Source organism: Lygodium microphyllum, chromosome 7, assembly GCF_053477565.2.
Source record: "Lygodium microphyllum isolate KBCC chromosome 7, Lygodium_microphyllum_v1.1.10, whole genome shotgun sequence".
NCBI classification, from domain to species: domain Eukaryota; kingdom Viridiplantae; phylum Streptophyta; class Polypodiopsida; order Schizaeales; family Lygodiaceae; genus Lygodium; species Lygodium microphyllum.
Genome location: NC_141141.1, coordinates 95,671,151 through 95,694,705, shown reverse-complemented (window position 1 = coordinate 95,694,705; position 23,555 = coordinate 95,671,151). Strand labels below are relative to the sequence as shown.

Genomic DNA, 23,555 nt, shown 5'->3' with positions numbered 1-23,555 from the left:
ATCATTAGAGGATGCTAATCCTTGACACCTATAATTCATGGGAGTTTGTGACACCAAGCATATCTTTTTTTCGTGATGAAAGCTATAAATTAAATTAATTTATGGGAGTTATCTTCGCCAAGGATACCCTCTTAGTCCTTTGTTGTTTGCATTGGTCACTCACCTGATGCTTTCTTTGTTGGATAAGTTGGCTGATGATGAGGTGATCATCGGTTTAACTCTTCCTAGTGGTGCTCAACTTTTGGGTCAATATTTGGTAGATGATTCATTTATGTTTCTCACCGCTAACTAGAGCAATGTGAATAGGGCAATGGCTGTTTGTAGCCTGTTTGGTTTGGCTTCAGGGCTTCATATCAATGCTTATAAATCTATAGTGATTTCTTGTACGGAGATAGATTTGCAAGTTTTAGGCTGGCAGGGAGCACTTGGGTTATCCTGTTGGTGTGGGTGTGGCTCGTAGGGCCTTGCTTGATTTGATGTCATCTTGAGTTCATGATAGGCTTATGTATTGGAAATCTCAAGGCTGGCCTCTTCACGTGTGACTGAAAGTTGCACAGTCCATCATGATTAATATGGTCTCATTTTTTGCCCTTACTTGTGGACCAGGAAGTCTCAGACCAAGCATATTTTGTGTCTAGCTATGCTATGTCTAGAAGTGATGCCTGACACTTATTTGAGCTACTAGAAGACCAACTTTTGGTTTATAAGACGTTGCTTGTGGACCTCTTGATAAGCTGATGGGATTGGTTAGTAAATAGAAAAACTTTATCATATATAATACATAGAAGGATAAGTTGTGCTTGCATTATTGGAGTGGTAAAATTCAATGCCACTGGGGCTTAATGTGGTTTTGCTGTTAATTTGAGACTGATGCTCTGTGAAATTCTCTAGCTCATGTAGTATGAAGGTGACTATGGAGTCTTTTGGAGGTAGTTGTGTGGCTTAGTTGTTGGTTGCATTTTCTAGGGTTGATAGCTGCCTTGGCTGTTTTTGTAAGTGCAAGCTCATGGAAGCTCTTGTAGATTTACTTTTTTGGGAACGAGTTTCTTATGGGCTTTAGGTAGCTGAGGCTTCTTGAATCATCCATTCCATGCCTTTGAAGGGGATTTTGTTAGCGATTAGTCATCCCTAGACTAGCATTCTTAGGATATAGTTGGTGCAGTTGGCTCTCTCAAAGGGACTTACACATTTTTCTTATCAGGTAGTGGGCATTTTCAGTAGTAATAGTGTATGGACACCTTATCACGGGCTGGGGTAGTGCCACGTGGCAGCCAGGCATCAGATTGCTGATTATTTCATGCATTTATGAGCAGTTGGCAGTTTTGCTGATTAGGTTGGTCAATTTTGCTGGCTGCCCAACCTATTTTATTACTTTCTTTTGTGCTATTTATTGCCCCTCTCCAAGTATTGGTGAGAGAGATCTGGCTCGAGGAGATACATTGACAGCCCTTGTACATCTGGCCTCTTTATTTCAGCATTCATTGATTGCAGGTTTCTATGTTCTTCTGTCTCTTTTCTCTCTCTCTCTCTTCTCTTGTGTTCATTGTCTTTCAGTCTTGTCCATACACTTTTGCATTCGTTGCACGTTTCTTCATGCCAAAAGTTTATGCCTGTAGCCCACGGAGGGTGAGGTGAGCAAGTATTGTGCGGGGGAGCGAAGTTGCTGTTTTTTGCAGGTCCTTGTTGATGGTGGAGGAAAAGGTGAGTTCAGACAAGCCCTTTGGCATTGAGAACATTGTCGATTGTGATGGCTGATCGGTGGTAGCATGGGTCTAACCTTGTCACCACTGCCCTTGTTGAGGGTTGCCAGCCACCATTGTGCCTCCCCTTATGGGGGTTGCCTAACTGAGGGGTGGGGGTTTGAGTCTAAGCTTTTGGTGTTGTACCTCTTGCCTTTGATTGACACTTGTTGTCAAAGTGGCTAGCTTTCCGACAATCGAGTTCTTTTTGGTACATTGTGCCACTCGGGTTTGAGAAATGACTAGGAGTTTCTTGGGGTCCCCTTGGATTGATTTCGATTCTCATATTGAGTTTGTAAAGTGGAAATTTGATTTTGTTTATCCTTCCCATTCTACCTCTTTTGAGAAGAAGCAACAAGAGTTCCCTCTAGAGAGGTAAAACTATGAAACTTATCGAATAGTCAAGCTAACATAGTAGTTGATACTCAACATCATAGAATGTGGGCATAGTGGATTGTAAGATTAGTTGATGCATAAAATGGAAATATTTCCTTGGTAGCTTATTTAGAAACAATGTGATCTAATTGTTCAAGGACTTAGGAGCCCTCGGTGGTGATAGTCAACCAACTTGATGTTCAAGTCACCTTGGTCATTATTTTCAAAAATTTTAAGCTCATTATCCAAATTGATGTGACGGGTCCTTTCTCGAGCCACATAATGGTCAGTCAAGTGTGCCCAATGCTTGGTCATTAATTTCAAAAATTTTAAGTCACCTTGGTCATTAATTTCAAAAATTTTAAGCTCATTATTCAAATTGATGTGACGGGTCCTTTCTCGAGCCACATAATGGTCAGTCAAGTGTGCCCAATGCTTGGATACTAAGTCAAAATGCTAAAGCTATGAATGAAATTTAGGTAATAGACCTTGTATTAGCTCGACAATAGTAGAGATATTCTTAGCCTTCCATGAGTGGACAACCTCGTATGGAACAAGTGTGGGATTAGGTTGGGATTTTAACCCTTGCACAAGATCCCATAGGTTCTTTGAGTCAAGGACATGTCTCATCAGGTTTGACCAAGTAGTGAAGTTTAACTCGTTAAAATGAGTCTTGTCATTAAAGGCATATTTGAATGATGAGGAGGTGTTAGATATGTGGAATAAGATGGATAAGGAGGAGATGGTGGAGGGGGATAAGGAGGGGAAGGTGGGTAGGTAGAAATAGACTAAAAATGTCCAATGGGTGCTGATCGATGCAGAGGTAGTGGAACATGAATGTTTCCATAAAGTGTCGGTGGAGATGGAGGCACCGGGACATGTAAGCCATATCCAACGGTCGGCCGGGGCACAACAAAATGACCAGAAGGCCCACTAGGTAATTCCATGGAGGCAAATTGTGGTACTAATTGATTCACACTCAATGTTGGCTTGGTGGCATTCCCAAGCTGTGAAAAACACGAAGGTGGCAGGATGGGAGGATGAACCTCCATGATGGAGACACCACTTGGCTAAGAAAAAGATGAGGTCCTAAAGGGCATGCCCAACGGTGAAGGATCCAAAAGGTGCACTTAATGGAGGTTGGAAGAAAGATGCAACATAACTAGTGGGATATTAAATGGTTTTGTCATTTGTGTAGTTGTAAAAAATGTGCTAGGTTCCTTATGTCCGATAAATACAAATGATGAAAAAGATGATTTACCAAAATGAAATTGATCATGAGATGCAAAAGTTGAAGAAAAAGGTGAAGAGAAGGAGCACTCACCAATGAATCTTGCAATGTGTACTTACCTTTCTTGAGTGCAACAGGAAAAAATTATCCTCTTCGGGGCTTATAAACCAAAACTTGGTATGAAGAGTTTCTTCATCATGAGCATTACCAATATCTTGCGGAAAGAGAAAGTATACTCAAACAATTAAGTAGTAATATGTGTACCTAACATAGAAGTGAATGAATGTGGAGAAGCATATGGAAAAGATGAAAGAGGTAAAGATGGAGATGATGGTGGTAGAGAGGAAAATGGTTTTTATTGCAGCAAATTTTCACCTCAAGATGGCTAGTTTGTTGTAGAGCTTCCCTTCTTCCTACAAAATCATTGGATTAGTGTATTGAATCTAAAGGGGAAAACCCAAATTTACCTTCAATTTGCTATTGAGCTCGATACAAGGCTAAATGCTGATTTGTGTGACATTGGGCATATTTGGCAAGATTTGTGATTGTTTGGTACTTGCATTCAAATCACAAGTGGGGGTTTTTGGTACTCAGCAGAGTACATTCTATACTTTAACATTGAAGTATTTGGCTGTTGATCTTTGTGCATCATTGGCAGCATGGCATGTCAGGGGCATAGTGATTAGAGAAGCATCCTTGGTGTCCTCACTCAGGAGGATAAGCTTGATGGCACCGATTATCCATTATGTAGTTTCATTGCATCTCAAACACCTTAGCGTAATGCTAGGGGACAGGTGGGTGATGGTGTTGCTGCTGCCCCTTTTCCCCCCTCCTATCAAGCATTAACAGAGATGGAACTCGAAGGATGCACAAGCACTATCTTTGATTTCTTTGTCATTAAAAAGGACTATTATTCTGCTCATTCAGTCTTGTGGGACCTCAATGATTGCTTGGGATATACTCGAGTGTATGTTTGTAGCATGCTTAGGATATCCCATCTCCATAGAGAGTTGGCTAATGTGAACATGGATGAGGGTGGTAGTACGATAGATCACTTGACACGCATACCGGATTTGCGTGAGCAAGTGCTCAATGTTGATGAGGTCATTCAAGATGTAGAATTGGTAAACTTCACATTGAGCTCTCTTTTTGAGTCAATATCTTGGTTTCCACGTCTCTTTGATGTTGTCTTTGAGGGGGAATGGGGGACCCTTGGGGAGGGGGAGGCACAATAGTCCCTTTTGTGGAGTTGGAAAGCCTCTAGTTGCAAGAGGGACAGACTTGGAAGAATGTTGCATTGCGTTCGGATGATGTGGCTATGCTTCAAGGTATAAAGGCAAAGGGAAAGCTAGGCAAAATGTGAAAAATCAGCAAAAGGCTGATGTTGGCTGGCCATCAAATAAGGCTGCCCAAGACACACACAAGTCCAAGAAAAATAGAAAATGTCATTATTGCAAGAAGCCCAGTTATTATATTGATGAATGTAGGAAGCAATTTAGTGAAGAGGAAGGACTCTGGTTTAGTTGTCTAGGAGACATCAACTAACAAATCTATTGATGGTGATGCTTTAGCTAACTTTGTGGAGGAGAACTACACATTTCTTACATGTAGTTTTGATTCTTTGATGGTTGATTCAACATTTAATGCTGCTGAAATGCAGTACACATAGTATCTTGACAATGGGGCATCAAAGCATATCACTTGAGGAAATGTATCTTTAGCTCTTTTCATTCAGTCCTTGCTGGGAAGCGTGTTACATAAGTAAATAGGAGCAATATGATGTATACGGCATTGGTCAAGTCACGATTACTATTGCAGATGGTTTTGATTTCACGCTTTTGAATGTTTGGTTGTGCCTAGCATTACAAAGAATTTGCTGTCTATATCTACTTTTAATAAGCATGGCTTTTAGGTCATCTTTGAGGATGACAAATGCATTGCTAGAGATAGAGAGATGGAGTATGTGCTCAAGCTATCTGGCACATTGTATAGGGGTCTCTTTTTGTTGGATATGTATGATAGATAGTCTCATGATGCTCTTGCAGTTATTATTTTTTCGCTCGCAATGCAAAATAAGAACTATGTTGTTTTAGACGTGTTTCTATACTTACTAGTAGTCTAGAGGGATATGGTGCTTGTGATTTTTAGTGGGGAGGATTTGCTATGTTATAGGTAATGAAAAGCATGTAACACGTGGTGATGTTCAATTGATTAAGAGTATCATCAAGAAAACCTCAATTCTCCACATGAAATTAGGAAATCTTTGACAAAGACAACAATTATTAATACATTTGGATATGTATCTTGGTTGCTTTCTCTAGCTCTAGCCAGCATGCTGATTATTATAAGGGTGAGCAACAGTGTCATCCATGAGTTTAGTACATGTGTTGGTCTTTGGATATACGAGCTTTGGTAGTTTGATGACCCTTCAAAGGTGTCAGATGGTAGATGCATTGTCTCCAATGGGGGCCCCACTTCCTCATGCATGCGAGGGATGTAATTTAGGCAAATGGCACAGGTTTGTGTTCAAGAAGGATGGTGCAATAGGGCTATAACTTGTATGATCCCCACACACAAAGAAAATTTTTGTTAGTTGGGATGCCGTATTTGCTGAAAGTGCTGCATTTTCACATGATCAGTTTGAGATGCCAACTAGCCATGACATTGGTGATGTCTTTGAGGGTCTTTTACCACTTTCTTTGGAGTCCATGCCTCATGTAAATGACTGGGCAAACATAGCACAGTAGGCTGTTGCTGTACCACATGCTCCGGGTGATGATGATGGTTTGACTCATGCAGTGGAAGATGTAGTACAACATGAAAGAGCTTTTGTAAATGCAGCCAAAATAGTCCCTAGATGGTTGTTACGCACTCTCCAAGAGAGTAGATTTGATGCTCCTTTACCTCATCGCACTAGAAGGGTTGCTAGGCATGCAACACATGATGCAAGGGGCCCCATTTGATTGATTTTATAGAAGTAGGTGATTGTGATGAGCATGTGTTTATGAGCTCACTGTTACATGATGATGAGCATATTTCCTTGGACGAAGCTCAACAAGATGTACATTGGATGAGGCCATGCAGGAAGAGTTAGACTCTATTGCCACTAACTCTACATGAGATCTTGTAGATTTACCACTTAGTAAGGGGCCATAGGCACGAAATGGGTTTTTAAACTTAAATGCAAGGCCGATGGCACTATTCACAAGTACAAAGCATGGTTGGTAGCAAAAGGCTATGCACGGAATAAGGGCATAGATTATGAGGAAACCTTTGCTCCTACATCCTGTAAAGATACGATGAGATGTGTGATTGCTATGGCTATAAATTATGGCTAGAAAGTATATCAGTTGGACATTAAGATTGTATTTTTGAATGGGGATCTACATGAGGATGTTTATTTGTCACAATCTCCAAGGTTTGTGATTAAGGGAAAAGAGTGTATGTTTTGGAAGTTGCACAAGTTTCTTTATGGTCAAATAAGCTCCTTGTGCATGGTACTCTAAAATTGATGCTTATTTGGTCGGCAAAGGGTTAAAAAATAGTCCAATTGCTCCCATCTATACATCAGGAACGAAGGGGGGGACTTGCTGATTATCATTCTTTATGTGGATGATATGTTGCTTATTGGACCTAAAGAGGATAAAGTTGCAGATTTCAAGGTTGAATTGAAAATACATTTGCTATGTCAGATATGGGTTGCCTACACTACTATTTGGAGACTTAATTTACCTAAAATTAGCATGGCATTATCATGTCACAATCACAATATGTGGACACACTATTACATAGGTTTAATATGCAAGATTGCAAGCCTATGTGCACTCCTATGGAGCTAGGCTTAAAGCTGCCTATGCATAATGATGAAGAGATGTCTGATGTTGCAATTTATAGCCAAATTGTTGTCTGTCTTATTTATCTTTGCATATGCCTTGACATTTAGTTTGTAGTATCTCAAGTGAGCAGGTATAACGACAACCCATGGACCATACATTGGCAAGCTATTAAGCGGGTCTTTAGATATTTGCAAGGTACTTAGTCGCATGCATTATTATTTGCTGGGGGGAGACTTGAATCTATAGGGTTATAGTAATTTAGATCGGGTTGGTGATGCAAATACTAGACAGTCTACTAGTGGACATTGTTTCTTTTTGGGATGTTCATGCATTTCATGGTTAAGTAAGAAATAGCCTACAATGGCTACCTCGTCTTGTGAGGTTGAGTATAGGGCAGCCTTCACTGCAACAGTGGAATGTGTATGGCTACATAGATTATTGACTGATCTATAGATTTCTTTGAAGAGTCCTACACCCATTTTTTTGGCAAATAGAGTGCTATTGCAGCGGCACAAAATCTTGTGTTTCATGCTCGCATGAAACATATTGAGATACATTACCATTATGTTAGTGAGAGATGTTGTGCATGAGAGATTAGTTTGATGTATGTCCCTATGTAGGTGAATGTTGCGGACATTTTCACCAAAGCACCTGCTCGTGAGAACTTTGAGGCTTTTCAAAAGTCCTTGAACTTGCTACCCTTTGGTGATTGATCTTTCCGTAGTTCTATCACATTGGCATTATGGGGGGTGTTAGAATTTTCCAATGCTATAGGTAGTGCCCAATGTTTTAGTTAGTTGGCTTTCAGTATGAACAAAACTACATTAATAAGTTGTGTCACCACTTCTAGAGTTAGTTCTAGAGTTAAATTAACTCTGGATAAGTTAGGGATAGGTCTAACTTAGTCAAGACCTATTGTACTTTCATTCTATGACTCTAGCAATTGCATCTTTTTGAGTGTGCAACTGCTGCCCACTCTTGCTTATTGTCTTGCACCCACCCACCCACCCTCACCTCCCCCTCTCTCTCTCTCTCTCTCTCTCTCTCTCTCTCTCTCTCTCCATTTCCAACAGATTCAACACTTCTTACATTGGGCGAGAAAGCCCCAAAGAAATTGAGATGAGCGGTGAACAGGTATTGATTGGCCTTGAAAACTTTGGTGCCTCTTGTGGCATTTCTTTTCACATCATTTCGAGATCTTGTGTACAACAAGAGAATGACCAAGTCCTTGGGTCTACTCATTGGTGAAAAAGTCAAAGGTGTATGATGCATTTCTTTCTTTTGTTGCACTTGTTGAAAATCAATTTGGCTACAGGATTAAGACTCTTCGTTCGGACTGAGGAGGGAATAAATGTCTTTCTTGCTGAATAATTTTTTGAAGCAGAAAGGCATTATCTATCAGTATACTATTGTATATATTTCACAACAGAATGAAGTTGCAGAAAGGAAGAATCGGTCACTCATAGAGATGGTTAGATATATGCTGAAAGCTAAGAATCTGCCACATGGCTTTTGGATGGAAGCTTTTTTTTTTTTTTTTTTTTGCAAATAAAGGGTGGCTAATTATATTACTTTAGAGAAAACCTAAACACAAGGAAGTGCTCATGCTCAATAGCCTAGCTGGAGCTGATGTAGAGTTAGAGATATATCAAGTGTACATGCCTTTTAGGGCGGTCTAGGGGAGATGGGGACAAGAAGCCATGGAGGGTGGGTGGGTGTATTGCCATTTGGGGCTGCTTGCTTGCATTGCAAAAAACAGGTCCTAGCCGCCCCAAGTGTGCATGAAATGAAAACTGAGCTCTTGACAAGCTCGAGACTCGCCCTACACCTGGTCCCATTGACCGTAGAGGGAGTGGATGATAGAGGTTGAAAGCTCTGCTAAAGTTTCATGTACTGAAAGTCTCTCTCCACCAAAAACCTCATGACATCGGGCCTTTCAGATATGCCATCTAGTAAGACTTTCTATGATCTCCCATACCTCAAAGCGGTTTGTTGTGGGCTCCAGTACCTGTCTGCCAATCCTGGCTGTGTACTCAGGAGCCTCAGTGGCTTCTTGGCGACCATAGTGGCCGGCCATAGCCACTCTCTCGGATCCCACTCCAGCTCAAGTGGCTTGCCCTCCCAAATCGAGAGGCACCACTTCCTGAGCTCCTCCCAGAAGACATAGGGATCCAACCGACATGTCTTCCTCTGAAGGCCAACTATCCGAATCCTCCTCCATGAAAGGACAGCTATCCCCGCATCCTGTTGCTCTCTGTCAAGGGCCAGACGCCTCCCCTTCTGCACGGTGAAGAATGTCCCATGTGGCGCGTCGCCCACTCTACCTGTCACTTGTAGGGGGATATCTGCTAGTAAAAACCTAGCAGCCCATACCTCCCCGTGCTCTACCGGCTCTCATAATGGGGGGTCAAGCCACTCCTGAGATATTGCTACGTCTATCTCCCTTCTCCTCAATTCAACTTCTCTCTGGCAGCTTGATGCTTGCTAGCAGCTTGATGCTCGCTGCAACACCTCTTCGTTCACCATCCTGTACTCCTCTTGCCATGTCTTGATGGTACGGGTCGAGTTGGCCTTCCAACTAGTCCACTGGATATGGGGGCACTCGCCAATTTGTACATCATTCCGATCTTTGACCTTGGGATTCCAGATCATTGGTTGGCGGTCTATCCCCTCTTGGCAACTAGGGAGCTTTGAATTAGGGCCTTACAGAGGCGTTGCCACACAAAAGAAGGCTGCATAGAAAGGGGGATTTGAGGGGGGGGGGGGGGGGTAATCTGGGCTGTCGTGAAGATCCATCTCAGGGACAGCCTCCAATCACCGCCAAGCCTTGGTCTACAATCTTGGAGACCCTCTTGCAATAGGACCTTCCAGGTCTACCCCCTCCTGGTGTGAGGCCGCGGACTACTAGCTTGCCTAAGAGGTCCATACTTTGATACTCTGGGTCTATGATCCCAAGTTCTCTCTCTGACCAATGCCGGATGATGGTCACCCATGCCACCTTGGCCCGGGAATCCTTGGAACTATTTGGCCGGGCCCAAAGGAAGTTCCGCACTAGACGTCGAAGCTGAACTACATAGGATGAGGAGAAGCACCAACACGAGGCGATGTACCAAGCTGTTGCTAGAGGGACCTGGTTAACCACGTGGTCTCGACCTGCTAGGAAAAGGCGAGCAGTACTCCAGTAGGTTAGCTTCCTCTGAATAGAGTCAAGGACTGGAAGAAACTGTTGGGCGGGGGTGATGTCGAGTTCCACCTCGAACCCTAGGTAACGGACGGTTTGCCCTCTGTACACCCATCTAAATCCCAAGTGGACACCCTACTCCATGCTAGAGTTCGGGTCTGTAAGGAAATCAACTGACTTTTGCTAGTTGATTTTCGCTCCCGTCGTAGTACAGAATACCTCGAGAACTAGTCTCACTCTCTCCAGCATCAACTCATTGTCCTCTATGTAGAGTGCTGTATCATCTGCATACTCTTGAGTCTAACAGCTCCGTCTCCTCTCTCACTCGAAGTGAGAGGCCACATAACCCGCTTACACGTGACTTGAGGAAGTGAGACATTGCCTCTGCAAAGAGTAAGAATAGGTGTGGGGCTAGGGGGCAGCCCTATCGGACCAGTCTCTCCAGTTGAAACTCCTCCCCTCGCCTTGCCACCTATGAGAACCATGCTGGTAGCCGATCGGTAAAGTGTGGAGACCTCGCGGATCCATGCTTGGGGAAAGCCCAACCTCACCATGGTGCCCTCTAAGAAGTCCTAGTCTACCCTGTCATAGGCTTTGATGAAGTCCAGAAGTAGTATAATAGTCCCTGACCACTGTGATGGGCCTACTCTGTCGTCTCAAAGAAGGTGAAGACATTGTCTACGATGCCTCCTATCTTGGACAAAGCGTGTCTGTGGGTCATGAATGACGTCTGGAAGCATAGGGCGGAGTCGCCTACCAATCATCTTTGCTAGTGCCTTATAGACCACTAACAATAATGTGATTGGTCTTCACTAGGAAAGCTTCAATTGGTCTCCTCCACTAGGGAGAAGACTGATAAGGCTTGCTGAAAGACTCCCTGGCATTTGTCCTGAAGTGAAAATCTCCTAGAAAGCCATCAGTAGGAGGTCCTTCACCACCTCCTAGTAGGTAGTGAAGAAGGCCTTAGAGAGGCCATCCTCTCCCGGGCACTTCTGCCTGTCTTGTGTGTGGAAAGCCTCCTCTAGTTCCTTCTTTGTGAAGGGGGCTAGGAGGGAGCGTCCCATCTCCTCTGTGACGAGGGACGGGATGTGATCCTAGATCTGTTGTCTACATCGCTGTCCTCTAGCTAAGGCTGTCTCCTGTTGGAAAAGGTGTTTATAGTAGTCGGTGGGAATCTCCATCACCTTGTCTGGGCTAGAACGAGTCCTCCCATAATGATCTCGAAGGCTGCGTATATGCTCTCGTGAGGTGCGAGGCTGGTGCACCTGGAAAAACTCCCTGCACATTGTGTCCTCCTTCCGCGCCTAGAAAGCTGCTGAGGTGCGGAAAGAGAACTCCTAGCGCCTATCCTCTAGGCCAGCAATGGCTGCTTACGCGCATACCTCTTGTGTGTGGAGGGTGGGATCCCCTAGTGCCTCGTGTAATAATCTCTGAGTGGATGCAAGGTCCCGCTGAGGTGCTCTCTCCTGCTAGCTCTGCTGCTTGGCTTGTATGGCTGCCTCTTGGCAGACACTGCTCAACTCGACTAGGATCTCTGCAACCTCCTCTGCAATCCGGTCCCTCCTGCCCCACTCCTTGGTCCAAATTTGCTCTGTCTGTCTTGTCATCTCCTCCCTCCTATAGATCGAGTCAGGGATCTGACGGGATCGTGTGTCTAGGGCAGATGTTAGGGGATCAAGCGTCAAGAGAATCGGGCAATGGTTAGACAATGTGGTGCTCGCCAATTGCCCAATCTGGCTTCCATGAGAGCCTCCCCACTCTCCCACATAGAATTTGTCCAACTGCTCCGGCAGGGCTCCACCTAGCTGCTTGTATCCCCAAGAGAAGTCCAACGACCTCTCCCTCCTATGCAAGGCAGGATCTCTCCAAGCATCACGTGCTCCTACTGCTAGTAGAAAGGCCTCCCATGCCTCCTGCTCCTTCCCAGCCATGCCTTGGCAGTTTTTGCCTCGACATTGAGGACTCCAAGGCACGAGTTTCCAATATCCAATTTGATCCATAGAACCCTCCTTGCTACTATCGTTCCGTAGTCTCGTACACAGGCGGTGAGACTCGGGCCAATAGAGGTGCATATGTCTCCATTCCTATTGTGGGCACCGTTGATGTGCTTCCAGTAAGTGTGTGAACTGCCTGGGAGTACATTTCCGATTGCTGTGCCTAGGCAGGAGTGAGCTTGTGCTCTTGTAGAAGTAAGATGTGGATCCGTTCAGCAAGGGCAGGCTGCAACTCCTGCCGAACAATCAACTTCTTGGAACTACGCGTTCCACTATAGTGGATGCTATTCACATTCTAGGATGTAAGATGTAAACTCATAGGGACACCTGTGACTGATTGAACAAGCATCTGTTCAGTGTGGAAGCTACTGACGAAGAAGAGGAGCTATGAGGCATGCGAATACGCTTCGTTGCCGGCTTGGATGGTGAACTCCATTCCCCCATGGTAGCCCTCGGGCGGACCATGGGAGTGATGGATTTGCCTGGTGGTACCACCAGCGCATCTATCAACCAGGGTGAGAGGCGAGACTCTATACACTGGTAGAAGCAGGCCGCTTGTGCCAGGGGCCACTCGATCACATCCGTTGGAGCTCTCCATTGCAGAGGGGCTTAAAAGATAATTCTTCGATGTGGGACCTTGGCACCAGCCCGGTAGTTAATGTCCATCATATAGCCTGGCCATTGTCGAGAGAAAAGTACCAGTCCACCTTCTTCCATCCAGTGGGAGATGTGGTCTGTCACCTGGCTCTTCACCTCTTGCTCTATTTGTGTTGTCGTCCAATCTCCTGTGTGAGAGGTATGAAGGAAGAAGGCATAGTTCGGTCCATCCGGTGGTGCTAGTAGATGGACCATGCCACTCCTTGACTTGTGTACCACGAAGATTCCCACCTCCAGGGGTAGTGGAAACTCTTCGTGCTCCGCAACTCTCAGGTAAGACTATGGCCCATTGTGAAAAAACTCTTGTGGTAGTAATTGCACTTCTTAGGAAAGTGTGATAAGCAGCGTGGACGGATGAGCTGGTGGCTGTGTGGGGGAAGGGGGGACTCGATTGCCAACGAGTGGAGGACGTCGGCATATGGGGCTCCTCCCCTCCTGTGGGAGGTGAGGGAAGATTCACCTGTACAAGGTGGGGATCCGGGGGGGGTGGTTGACGGGGGTGATGGTGGGGAGAGGGGGACTCGGGGGGTGGTGGGGTGGTCGGAGGCACACGGGGGGTGTGGGGGGGGGGGAGCAGTAGCTCTGGAGGGGGGAGGGGATTGTGGACTAGGGTCGGGGGGGGGGGGGGGGACCGTTGGGGGGGAGGGGGTAGGGGATGTAGGTCCTCAGGGGAAGCTTGTGACGCCTTTGTGGGGAGTGGATGCATAGGCATGTGGTCCTGCCAGGTGGGGTGAGGAGGGGGTGGCTGCGTGGTGTTTTGCCTCGGGGGGGGGAATGGAAGCAGTTATGTGTGCTTGTCACATTTTGAATAGGTGCCCCACCAAGGCATTCAAAATTGTCACGCCATTTGAGGCTTGGAACAACCGAAAGCCTTTAGTTGGCCACTTTCGTACTTTTTGGTGTCTTGCATATGCTCATATTCCCAAAGTACTAAGAAAAAAGTTGGATAGCAAGGTTGTCAAATGCATTTTGTAGGGTACAATAGTGAGAGCAAAGGATATAGACTACATGGGATTTAGCGACATTGCATGTTGGAAAGAAAGACATTGGTACTAAATGGGTCTATAAGCTGAAAAGAAAAGTGGATGGATCCATTGATAAGTACAAAGCCACAAGCTTGCAGCAAAAAGATACGCGCAAAAGAAGGGTATTGATTATGAGGAGACATTTGCTTCTACATCCCATATGACTAGCATTCGGTGTATGGTTGCTTTGGTTGCCCATTATGGTTGGATTGTGCACTAGCTTGATGTTAAAATTGCATTTTTACATGGGGAACCCATTGGTTTTGCAGTTGATGGATCCGAACACTTGGTATGCAAGCTGAAAAAGATTTATATGGTTTGAAGTAAGCTCCATGAGCTTGATATATAAACATTGATGCCTTTTTACTCAGCCAAGGATTCATTACCAGCCCATCAGAGTCTACTCTTTATGTATGCAAAGAAGGGGGATCCTTGTTGGTCATTTGTTTTTATGTAGATGATCTTATGCTCACAAGACATATGCTAATCAGATTTCAGCATTCAAGAAATATTTGTAGCAAAGTTTTGAAATGTGAGATTTAGGGCCTTTGCATTACTATTTGGGCATTTAGTTTATCCATTATGCTAGAGGCATTGGATTGTCTTAATCCAGATATATTGGTAAACTCCTCCAGAGATTTGGCTTCCAAAATTGCAAGCTAGTTAGCACACTGATGGAGACTAGACTCAAGATGTCTTTGTATGATGACAATGATTTGTTTGACATTCATACATATGCTCCAACAATTGGATGTCTCATTTATTTATGCAACACAAGGCCATATATTTAGTTTGTAGTTTTAGCCTTGAGTAGATATATGCTCAGGCCATACATGTCACATTGGCAAGTTGTGAAGCGTGTTTTTTGTTACTTGTACTAGGACTCTTGGGTTGCTTTATGCCAAGGGGGGGGACCGTTGTACTTATATGCTTATAGAGATTCAAATTGGACTTTGGTCTAAACTAACATTGTCGCTCTCCATGCTGCGTACCTTGTCCAACAACATGCATTGCATTTTCCCCAACACTCTGTGAATTTTCAGATCAAGAGGCATCATTCTTGCTTAATTCCATCTCATTATTTGAAGACATTCTTGCTGCAATACTCAGCTGGATACAATTTTAGCTCTAGAGCAAAGGTTTTGACCTTCAATTAGGTGCTTGGAGTGCCCACGAAGTCAATGGAATTGATGGTATCGTGGCAATGGAAACATGAAATGAGCCTTTCTCCTCAGATAGAGTGGTAGCTAACTTGATTAAGCACTATTACAAGTAGCACAAAATTCACATAAACTGAAAATCCACACTTTGTCACTTTAAATTTGGACATTGCACACCCGGTTGGCCCCAAAATTGGTGTCCCTTGCGGTATTTTTTAATCTTATATTGCAAATGAAAGGAGTACATGTGAGATCCTCTAATCTCCTTCGCTAATCCAAGTGCTTCTTGTTGTCAAAATTGATCAGCAAGCCTTCAAACCAATTTGTCCCTTAGTGTGCTTGGGGATAGGCCTTCATCTTGCTCCTTAAAAGACAAATTTAGCCCCAAATCTAATATTGGCTGGTTGGCCTCTTGAATCTCCTTGAAATTTCTTAATTTCAGCTATTGGAATTGAAGTCCTAGGCCCTAAATTTTGAGCATGCTTCCCAAGGTGACTGTTAAAACCCTAATTTTTGTTATACATTAGTGTTTAGAGTAAAGATTGATTGAAATCTCTTCCTATGATGGCTTAAATTGTTGAAAAACGTTGAGATAACTTGAGAGATGATTGGGGGATGAGAAAGACTATTGTAGAGAGGAATTTTAGAGTTGCATTGCAAGAATGAAAAGCTACTGCTACCTTGTTGAAACCACTATGGAAGTTATCAACTATAGCTTAGGACCACTATAAAGACCGCTGTCCCCTCTTGTATATTGTTATTTGCATTAGAAGGACTTTTGATCTTTTGATTTGATTTTTCAGCATTATTCAACTTATTAAATTAATCTTTAGAATATTAATGTTAAAAATTAATTTAATAATTATTTTAGTGCTTAGAAAAGCAATTACAACATCCAATAATTGAATTGGCTAGACAAATTTGTCTTCCAAGTATCCTTGAGCGGTTATTGATCCTTAGATTGGCATTAATTAATTAATAAGTGCCTTGTCTCTAATGTCACCATTGACATTAGTGGGCAATAAATTGGTCTAGGCTGAAATATGACACCGGGTACCACCTTGAACTTGTAATGCATAACTTGTTACAACTTTTTGCCTTTGACACCCATTGATATCTTGGGGTCCTGGGTCCCATACTATGAAACAATCAACTTGCACCTCACGTGTAAGTCACATTAGCATATTTGATTTAACTTTTAATTAAATGCTAAGCAAATCAATAAAATTTCACGTCCTTGTGTCCATGCGCACTGATGTAATAGTCTTAGGAGATAAATGAGCCACTTGGGAGCACCTTCTTGATTGTGCTAGAATGAAGGGAGAGTTGCTTTTGAAGTAACAAATTGTTGATATGCCCAACGAAGGCTAGTTGCATCTCTTGCCAAATAGTTAGCTTCTTGAGAGTGTATGCTTTGCTAAAGTGAAGGCTATTCTTGTTTCAAGATCCTAGCTATATGCTCATGGGAAGACTCTAGGGTTTACCAAATACATTTCCATATAGCGTGGTTGAAGACGAGGGAAAATAGGCTCCATCAGTGGCGTTTGGCGGTTGGTTTAGAAGGCAAGCTGCTTGAACATGGAACATGATTCTATTAGCTAAGAAGTCCATTGGGCCGTTGTCGACATGTATATCGAGTTGCATGGATAAACGAACATTCAATCAAGTTGAAAGGGAGGCTACTATTGTGTGGTATGTAAAAGAATGTTAAAATGAGGAAACTGTACTCTAGATATTGAGTTGATGTCCGCCATGCATCTAAGACATCAATGTGAGAGCAACTTGAACCTTGCATCTCCTAGCAATTGGGACATATGGTCTATCACTTGGTCGTCGATTACCTCCAGCACCTTCACCTCATACCAATCATTGGAGTGTGTGGTTTGCATGGAGTAGTTTGGTCCATCCAAAGGAGCTAATAATTGCACCTTGCCATTTTGAGATTTGCAAATACAAAGATTGCCCACCTTTTGAGGACGTAGGAGCTCCCCATGACTTGCAACTCATGTGCAAACACGGCCACAATGATAAAACACTTCTGGATGGGATTGGGCATCATGGTGGAACCTATAAGCTGCTAATGATGGTGCAAAGCTTTCCGTTAGTTGAAAGGGGTTGTTTTGTTTTCATGATGAGGAGAGGATATTGTGTTGTGGAACCTGTCAAGAGACTTTAGGGGGATAGGGGGAAGGCTGAGCTGGAGGGCGATGACATTGACACCAAGGGGGTGTTGCTTGCTATGAGAAGCCATGCTTACGAGGAGTAGCTCCTCCCTAGGTGCTCATTCTCAATTAGGGCTGCTGATGGGCTACTTAGCTCTATTATTTTGTTGTAGGATTCTAGCAAATCCATCATTATCCACTATAGAGTGAGCCTCCGTCTGGTGATTTCTCCCTTGTTGATCAAGCTTATGATCAAACTATGTGCACTCAGAAGCCTGATGACCAAAGGCATTGCATTTGAGACATTGCCTATGCTGCCTTGGGACAATAGTCTGCTGAGTAACCGTAGGGTTACCAACTACAATCTCCAAAACTTTAGTTTTTCGTTTTACATCTGCAACTAATGTCCGTACCTTTGGTACCCTTGCTTGTTGGTACATTTGTAAAAGATGCCAGAAACACAATGCTGAAGGGGCATTGAAGTCCACTCCTAGACAACATAGGCCTGAGAAGAGTAGAGTGATAGGGTGTCAAGGGAACCTATGATGAGATCAAAAGGTGGGGATTGTGAAAATTGAAATTGCTATAGCAAGGAACTATGTAGATGATCCCTTGCATTGACACCATAGGAGAGTCATCAATGAGCTTTTGTGCAACCTCTGTGGAGGTGAGGTGAAATATGAAAATGCCTTGCCCCATCAACACTACGTCTGCAATGCATGAGTTGCCAATGTGCAAGGTAGAGTGATGCTAATCTCAGAGCTGTGCTATGGAAGGGGAGTGGCCTTTGACCTATCCAAAGATGGTGGTCTCCTTCCAACTCCTCTTGGTGTGGACTGTAGACTGCAAATCCAATGTGACCAAATCTTTCATGCCAAAGTTTACTTGTGCCCACACCAATGGTGGTTGTAAGAGCACTCAGTTCATATAGTTTGTTCCTTCTTTCTCCTTTGTTGATAACTTTGCGAATACTGTCAAGGTTACCCTTTTGCCAATTAGTCACAAGTCAGGACCCAACCAATCTCCAGACATTGTTTCTCCTCATAATGGGGGCTTTACAACTTAGAGCACCATGGATCATTGGTGGTACCTTACGAGGGTGGGGCATTGAGCATGTCTAACAACCTGTTCACTCCCACATGTTTATCCCCACCTGGAACCTAGCTACATGTGCTGCTTGTTAGATTATCTGCCGGCCCATTATTGACTAGATAAGCCCAAAATTAAAGTTTAATTAACTAAACTTCAAAACATTGGATTGTTAGGGGCCTATTCATACACAAATTGGGGATTTCCCAATTCGAGCTTGAATTCTCCAAATTTTGCTGGCATAATTTGGAGCTGTTCACATTGGCACCAACCTACATCAAATGAAGGTCTCCAACGAAGTTCGGAAGACTGCTTGTGGTCATTGCCTTCAACATCAAGCGAAAAATGTACTACCTAGCCTCCATTGCTTGGCAATGGTGTTGCAAACAATTGACATTGATTGTGATGTCCTTGACATTGGCATTGAGGGGGGATTTTAATTTCATAACAAATTCTAAAACTAACAAATTAATATTAAAAAAATCACGTGTGAACACACATTATTGTGTGTAAAAGTTCATGTCTAGGTGGGAGCAATTTGTGCACCACTTCTCACGAAATAAGGGTCAAAGGGTTAAGTGTACACCTTAGCTCATATATTCAGGGCGTGCCACTTCCATCTCACATATTCTCAGTTTATTACTTATGTGTGGTGGGATATTTGCTTGAGACCTAGAAAAGAGCAGGACTCCCTGGAATCTCTCTTCCATAGCTATTCAATGAAGCAAGCTCCTTTATACTTATTCTGTGACGTGTCAACCTAAGCTTCTCATTTCTTACTCTCTTCCATATGGAAGTAAGAAAAATAGCTGTGAACTACCTGTTGCTAGCATGGCCGTTGCTCCCCTGCCTTGTCGAGATAGAAGCAAAGATTGAAAAGTGTCTAATGGACATGCCCAGGCATGGATATTCCTGGATTTCATGTTAAGAAAGAGAGCTGTTTCAAAGGAGTAAACCCAACTATTTTAATGGAGTTCACTTGGTAATTAGTACGGATTGCATAATTTGAATCAAATATGTCTATGCTGCTAAGATCAATCATTTGGTCAAGTGCCATAAATTCTGTTTCCTTGGTTTGGTTGATGTCCTGTATTGCTGGCAAGGTGACAGAAACCTTTGGCTTGATATTTTACTCGAAATTACCTGCGGATTTTGACCCTTGCATCTTTTGTCTTTGTTCCTTTACAGTTGTGTGACCTTTATGAAAATGACTCAATCTTTGACAAATTCGAGTGTTGTCTGAGTGGGGATGGCCTTCGAGTAGCAACAGGGTCATACAGGTCAGCGAGTTACTTCTATATCCATATTGGACTTGTTGACATGGTAGATGTGATGTTTGTGTCTCTGCTGATCATGGGGGTTGGATATTCTGTTTGTTTTTGGAGTTGGCTTTTTGTCTTTGGTGTACCTTTGCCTTACCTGATTAACAAGGAAGGAAAGTGAAGAGCATGGCTTCCGAGCCATACGAAATAATTGGGTTTTGTTTTGTTTTGTTTTTTCTTTTTGGGTGGGTGGGGGAGTGGGCACAGCTACTAATACCTATTATTCATGCACAGTTTTGGGGAGGGAACATGGTTTGACCTACATGCCTAATTGACTTTGCATGTATGGAATCTTGCAGTAATCTGTTTCGAGTGTTTGGAATTGTAGCTGGAAGTGACGAGGCTACCACATTGGAAGCAAGCAAGCAACCAACCAAGTAAGCATCAAGTATCATGCCTCTAAAATCTTTTGTGTCATTGAAATATCACAAATTGTATTGATTTTTTTCTGGTCTCTATATTGAAGGCGGGTTGTACAGACTCCCACAAAACCAGCAAGGAGTCTGACCAGTTTTGCACGACGCAGTAAACGAGGTTTTTTTCTTTAATTGGTTTTATGTTTGTGAAATGACAGACTCTGTGGATTTGATATAATGAAGTTGCAGTGGTCTTTTAGTTATACTACAGCAGTGCTTTAAAGGTCTTTTGCCTTGATCACACAGGAAGTGACAATTTGGCGGGTGAAATTAGTGGGGGAGTTCAAGACTTCAAGTCAAAAATTCTACATTTGGCTTGGCATCCATCAGCCAATTTGATAGCATGTGCTGCATCAAATAGCTTGTATATGTACCATGCATAGGGAAGAAATATAAAGGGGAAGTTACTGCAGATCTCATCCATTCCATAGGGGAAAATTCAATGCCACCGTGCTCAAGTTTAGCTTTGTGTGCAGAGCCATTACATTTGGGATGGACGTTAAATGTGGCTGCAAGACATGGATTTGTTCTGGATTGTATTGGTTAGCAATTGAATGGTGTGGCTTGGCTGCTGGTGACAGAGGGAAGTGTAGAAGCTATGAGTTTCTTGGTTTTCCGCGCTGACTGTCCAGTGATTATGCAAGAAGTAGAACCACCAGTTCTTCGCTGCACCAACATGTTCTGTAGTCTGCACGATAAGGATGCTCTACTTTCAAGCAGGCACACTAAATTTCATATGCATATTGTACAATCTGTTCAGAATCTGGATGTTTTGATCCATCCATGGATGCAGGAGTTGGTTGTCGGTGGAACAATACCCCGTTTACCCCTTGGGTACTCAAAAGTTAAATATGCGAAATCTCATGAAGCTTTCTGCAATCTAGATATTCAAAAGATACGCTTGCCGCCCTCAATTACTGGAGGGGTGTGGATGATTATGCTCAAAACTCTGCAGGCAAAAGGATTTCCTGCTCTTCTTGATGAATAAACATTCTCACTGAATTGCTCTGAGCTCTTCTGGACCTTATAGTTCCTTTACTAAATTTTACATTTCTTCACTGAATTTTAATTCATATTTCTAGTTACAGTGATGACTTCGCAATAGCAGATGCAGTTTGTGGAAATGAAGTCCAAGATTGTGGAACCTCCAATGACTAACGGACTTGAGCCTCCTGTGCAATTGGAGATTCTCATGTTCAGGAGTAATATAGCTGTTGAGGTGTTAAACAGTAATGGGATTCTATTATGGATTCAAAAAACAGATCACTTTCTAGTAACATTTTGTATGGCAAGGATTACAGTTTGGAAAATTTGTCATATCCTTGTGCAACATTGCCATGCCCTTACGTTCAGATCTTAGTTTTAAACATGACATGAGTTGGTGAGGATTGAATGAAATGATGAGCATTTCCATCTTTCCAAATGTTTCTTCAAGCCTATATTGAATTGTAACTGCAATCTTTTCCTCAAATGTATTATTGTGCGAGGCATTGTAAAGGCTACTACATCATCTTGATGTAGAAGGACTGTAATGTTTCAGAGTGTTTTTATTGGACATTCTTTCTCGAACATTCTGATGTACTACCAATGAAATGTTTAAGCTGTTTGAAGGTTTGTTTATAGCTCCGTGCAAAAAATGTACAGGTGTGTTTAAAAATACGATGTTATACAACAAATCTAAGAAGCTTTGTTTGCCTATATATATTTTGAAAGGCTGTTCTTAAAGTTGAGCACTATGCTTTTGGTATATGGAATTATTCTATTGTGCACAATCTAAGAGGTGGAAGCCTCATGTTGTTGCAGTTCTCAACCTGTGAATCTCTAGTGTATCCTTGTATCTTGAATCTGGGTCCAGTGATTAAGACACAATCCAATGTTTAAAAGGATAATAACTTGAATAATTTGTTCAAATTTCCTTGGACATGCTGCTTAACAACATCTCCACAGGAATCTCTCATGTCAAGCTTGCTTGTGTGCCTTGAATAATTGATTCCAAATTCCATGGACATGTTTCTGAATGACAACAGTTTTCTACTTGAATCTGTTATATCACGCTTGCATGTGTACATGTAAATGCACACCATTTGTGTTTATTTGAGTGCTGATACACCCGCAGGTTGCTCTTGTTTAAGCTCTTTTTGGATACTGATTTATCAAAACATGGTTTTAAGGAAATGGAATGCCATGCTTGTTTTGCACTTTTTGAGTCTAGTGCATCTCATTGCGGTAATGGCAAGGCCTAGAGTTTGGTTAATGGCATTTTTTAAGATGATGTGCAAGACCTCAGCCTTGACACTAGATTCAAACTTTTTGGTAGGGTAGAGTTTGCTAAGGACATGGTTTGACTAACCTAACCTTCATTTTCTCTACCAATATCATTGTCATTTCCTCTATGCCAAGCTGAACCACAATTTCTAGAGAGGTTTGGGATGCTCAAGAAAGGCTATTGAGGCCTCCAGCACACCTCTATAGTTCGTGTATGAGGCTAATAAGTGCATATTTAGTGAGTGGGAATGTGCAAATGAATGGAAGCACAAGGAAAGCATAAGGCTGAGATGAAAAGCGGAACGCAGTGATTTAGAATGAAAGCATACAATGTATAATACAATGTTGCCATGGGATCAGCATAATGATGACTAGTAGTAGTGCTTGGAGTCTCTCCATGGATGTAGTAATGCAAGAGGAAAGCAAGAATGGCATGTAAATAAATAGGCTTTAGGTTGCTACTGTAGACTTTAGGTTGACCATATGAGATGGCTCGACTAGCACAAAAATGTCTCCCAATTGCTCATAAAATATCCAAGTTAAGCTAAATAAATTGCTTTGAAACTGATGGAACATGCACTGCTAGCACCCTCTCAAATCATGGTAATGAGTACAATACAATGTACAATGATGCTAGCCATAGAAGTCCCCTTGAGTTTCAGCATCACATACCTTGGCAGTTGCTAATTGGTTGTTGAACCATACATCATATACTCAAAGGCACACTAGCGTTAGGATTTGAACCATATACTTTGTTGATGTATGTAAAGAGCAAGGCTCATGATTCACCACACTTAGATATGAATGAGGTCAACAACCTGCACCACCTTACCCTCTCATAGTCTCTCTTTGGATTCGAGACTTGTGAGGGATGACCGACACCATTAGGACATGATGAAGAGGGAGTCTTCCTTGCCTTTTTTCTAGAAAGTTGCTAGTTTCTTGCAATCTCCTATGTGACCTCTTCCTATCTCAAAAGTACCACTTCCTCTTCTTGTCGTCCCTTTTTGTAATTGCAAAAGCTCCTACAAGTGAGTTGCTAGTCTCCCTTGTACCATGAGTGTAGACACATGCTTCAATCACATGGATTTCTTATATTGTAA

At 42.8% G+C, this 23,555-nt stretch overlaps 1 protein-coding gene across 1 annotated transcript in view; it reads left to right on the top strand.

Moving 5' to 3' along the window:
* The window catches only part of LOC148033721 (serine/threonine protein phosphatase 2A 55 kDa regulatory subunit B beta isoform-like), a 72,963-nt gene extending 51,207 nt beyond the window's left edge, over positions 1–21,756 (top strand). The window contains exons 14-17 of the mRNA XM_087680956.1: positions 19,638–19,729; positions 20,071–20,148; positions 20,238–20,305; positions 20,434–21,756. Coding sequence (XP_087537082.1) covers positions 19,638–19,729; positions 20,071–20,148; positions 20,238–20,305; positions 20,434–20,570 — 375 coding nt within the window. The 3' untranslated portion in view covers positions 20,571–21,756. The remainder of the gene's footprint in view (positions 1–19,637; positions 19,730–20,070; positions 20,149–20,237; positions 20,306–20,433) is intronic.
* Positions 21,757–23,555: the final 1,799 nt, after the last annotated feature.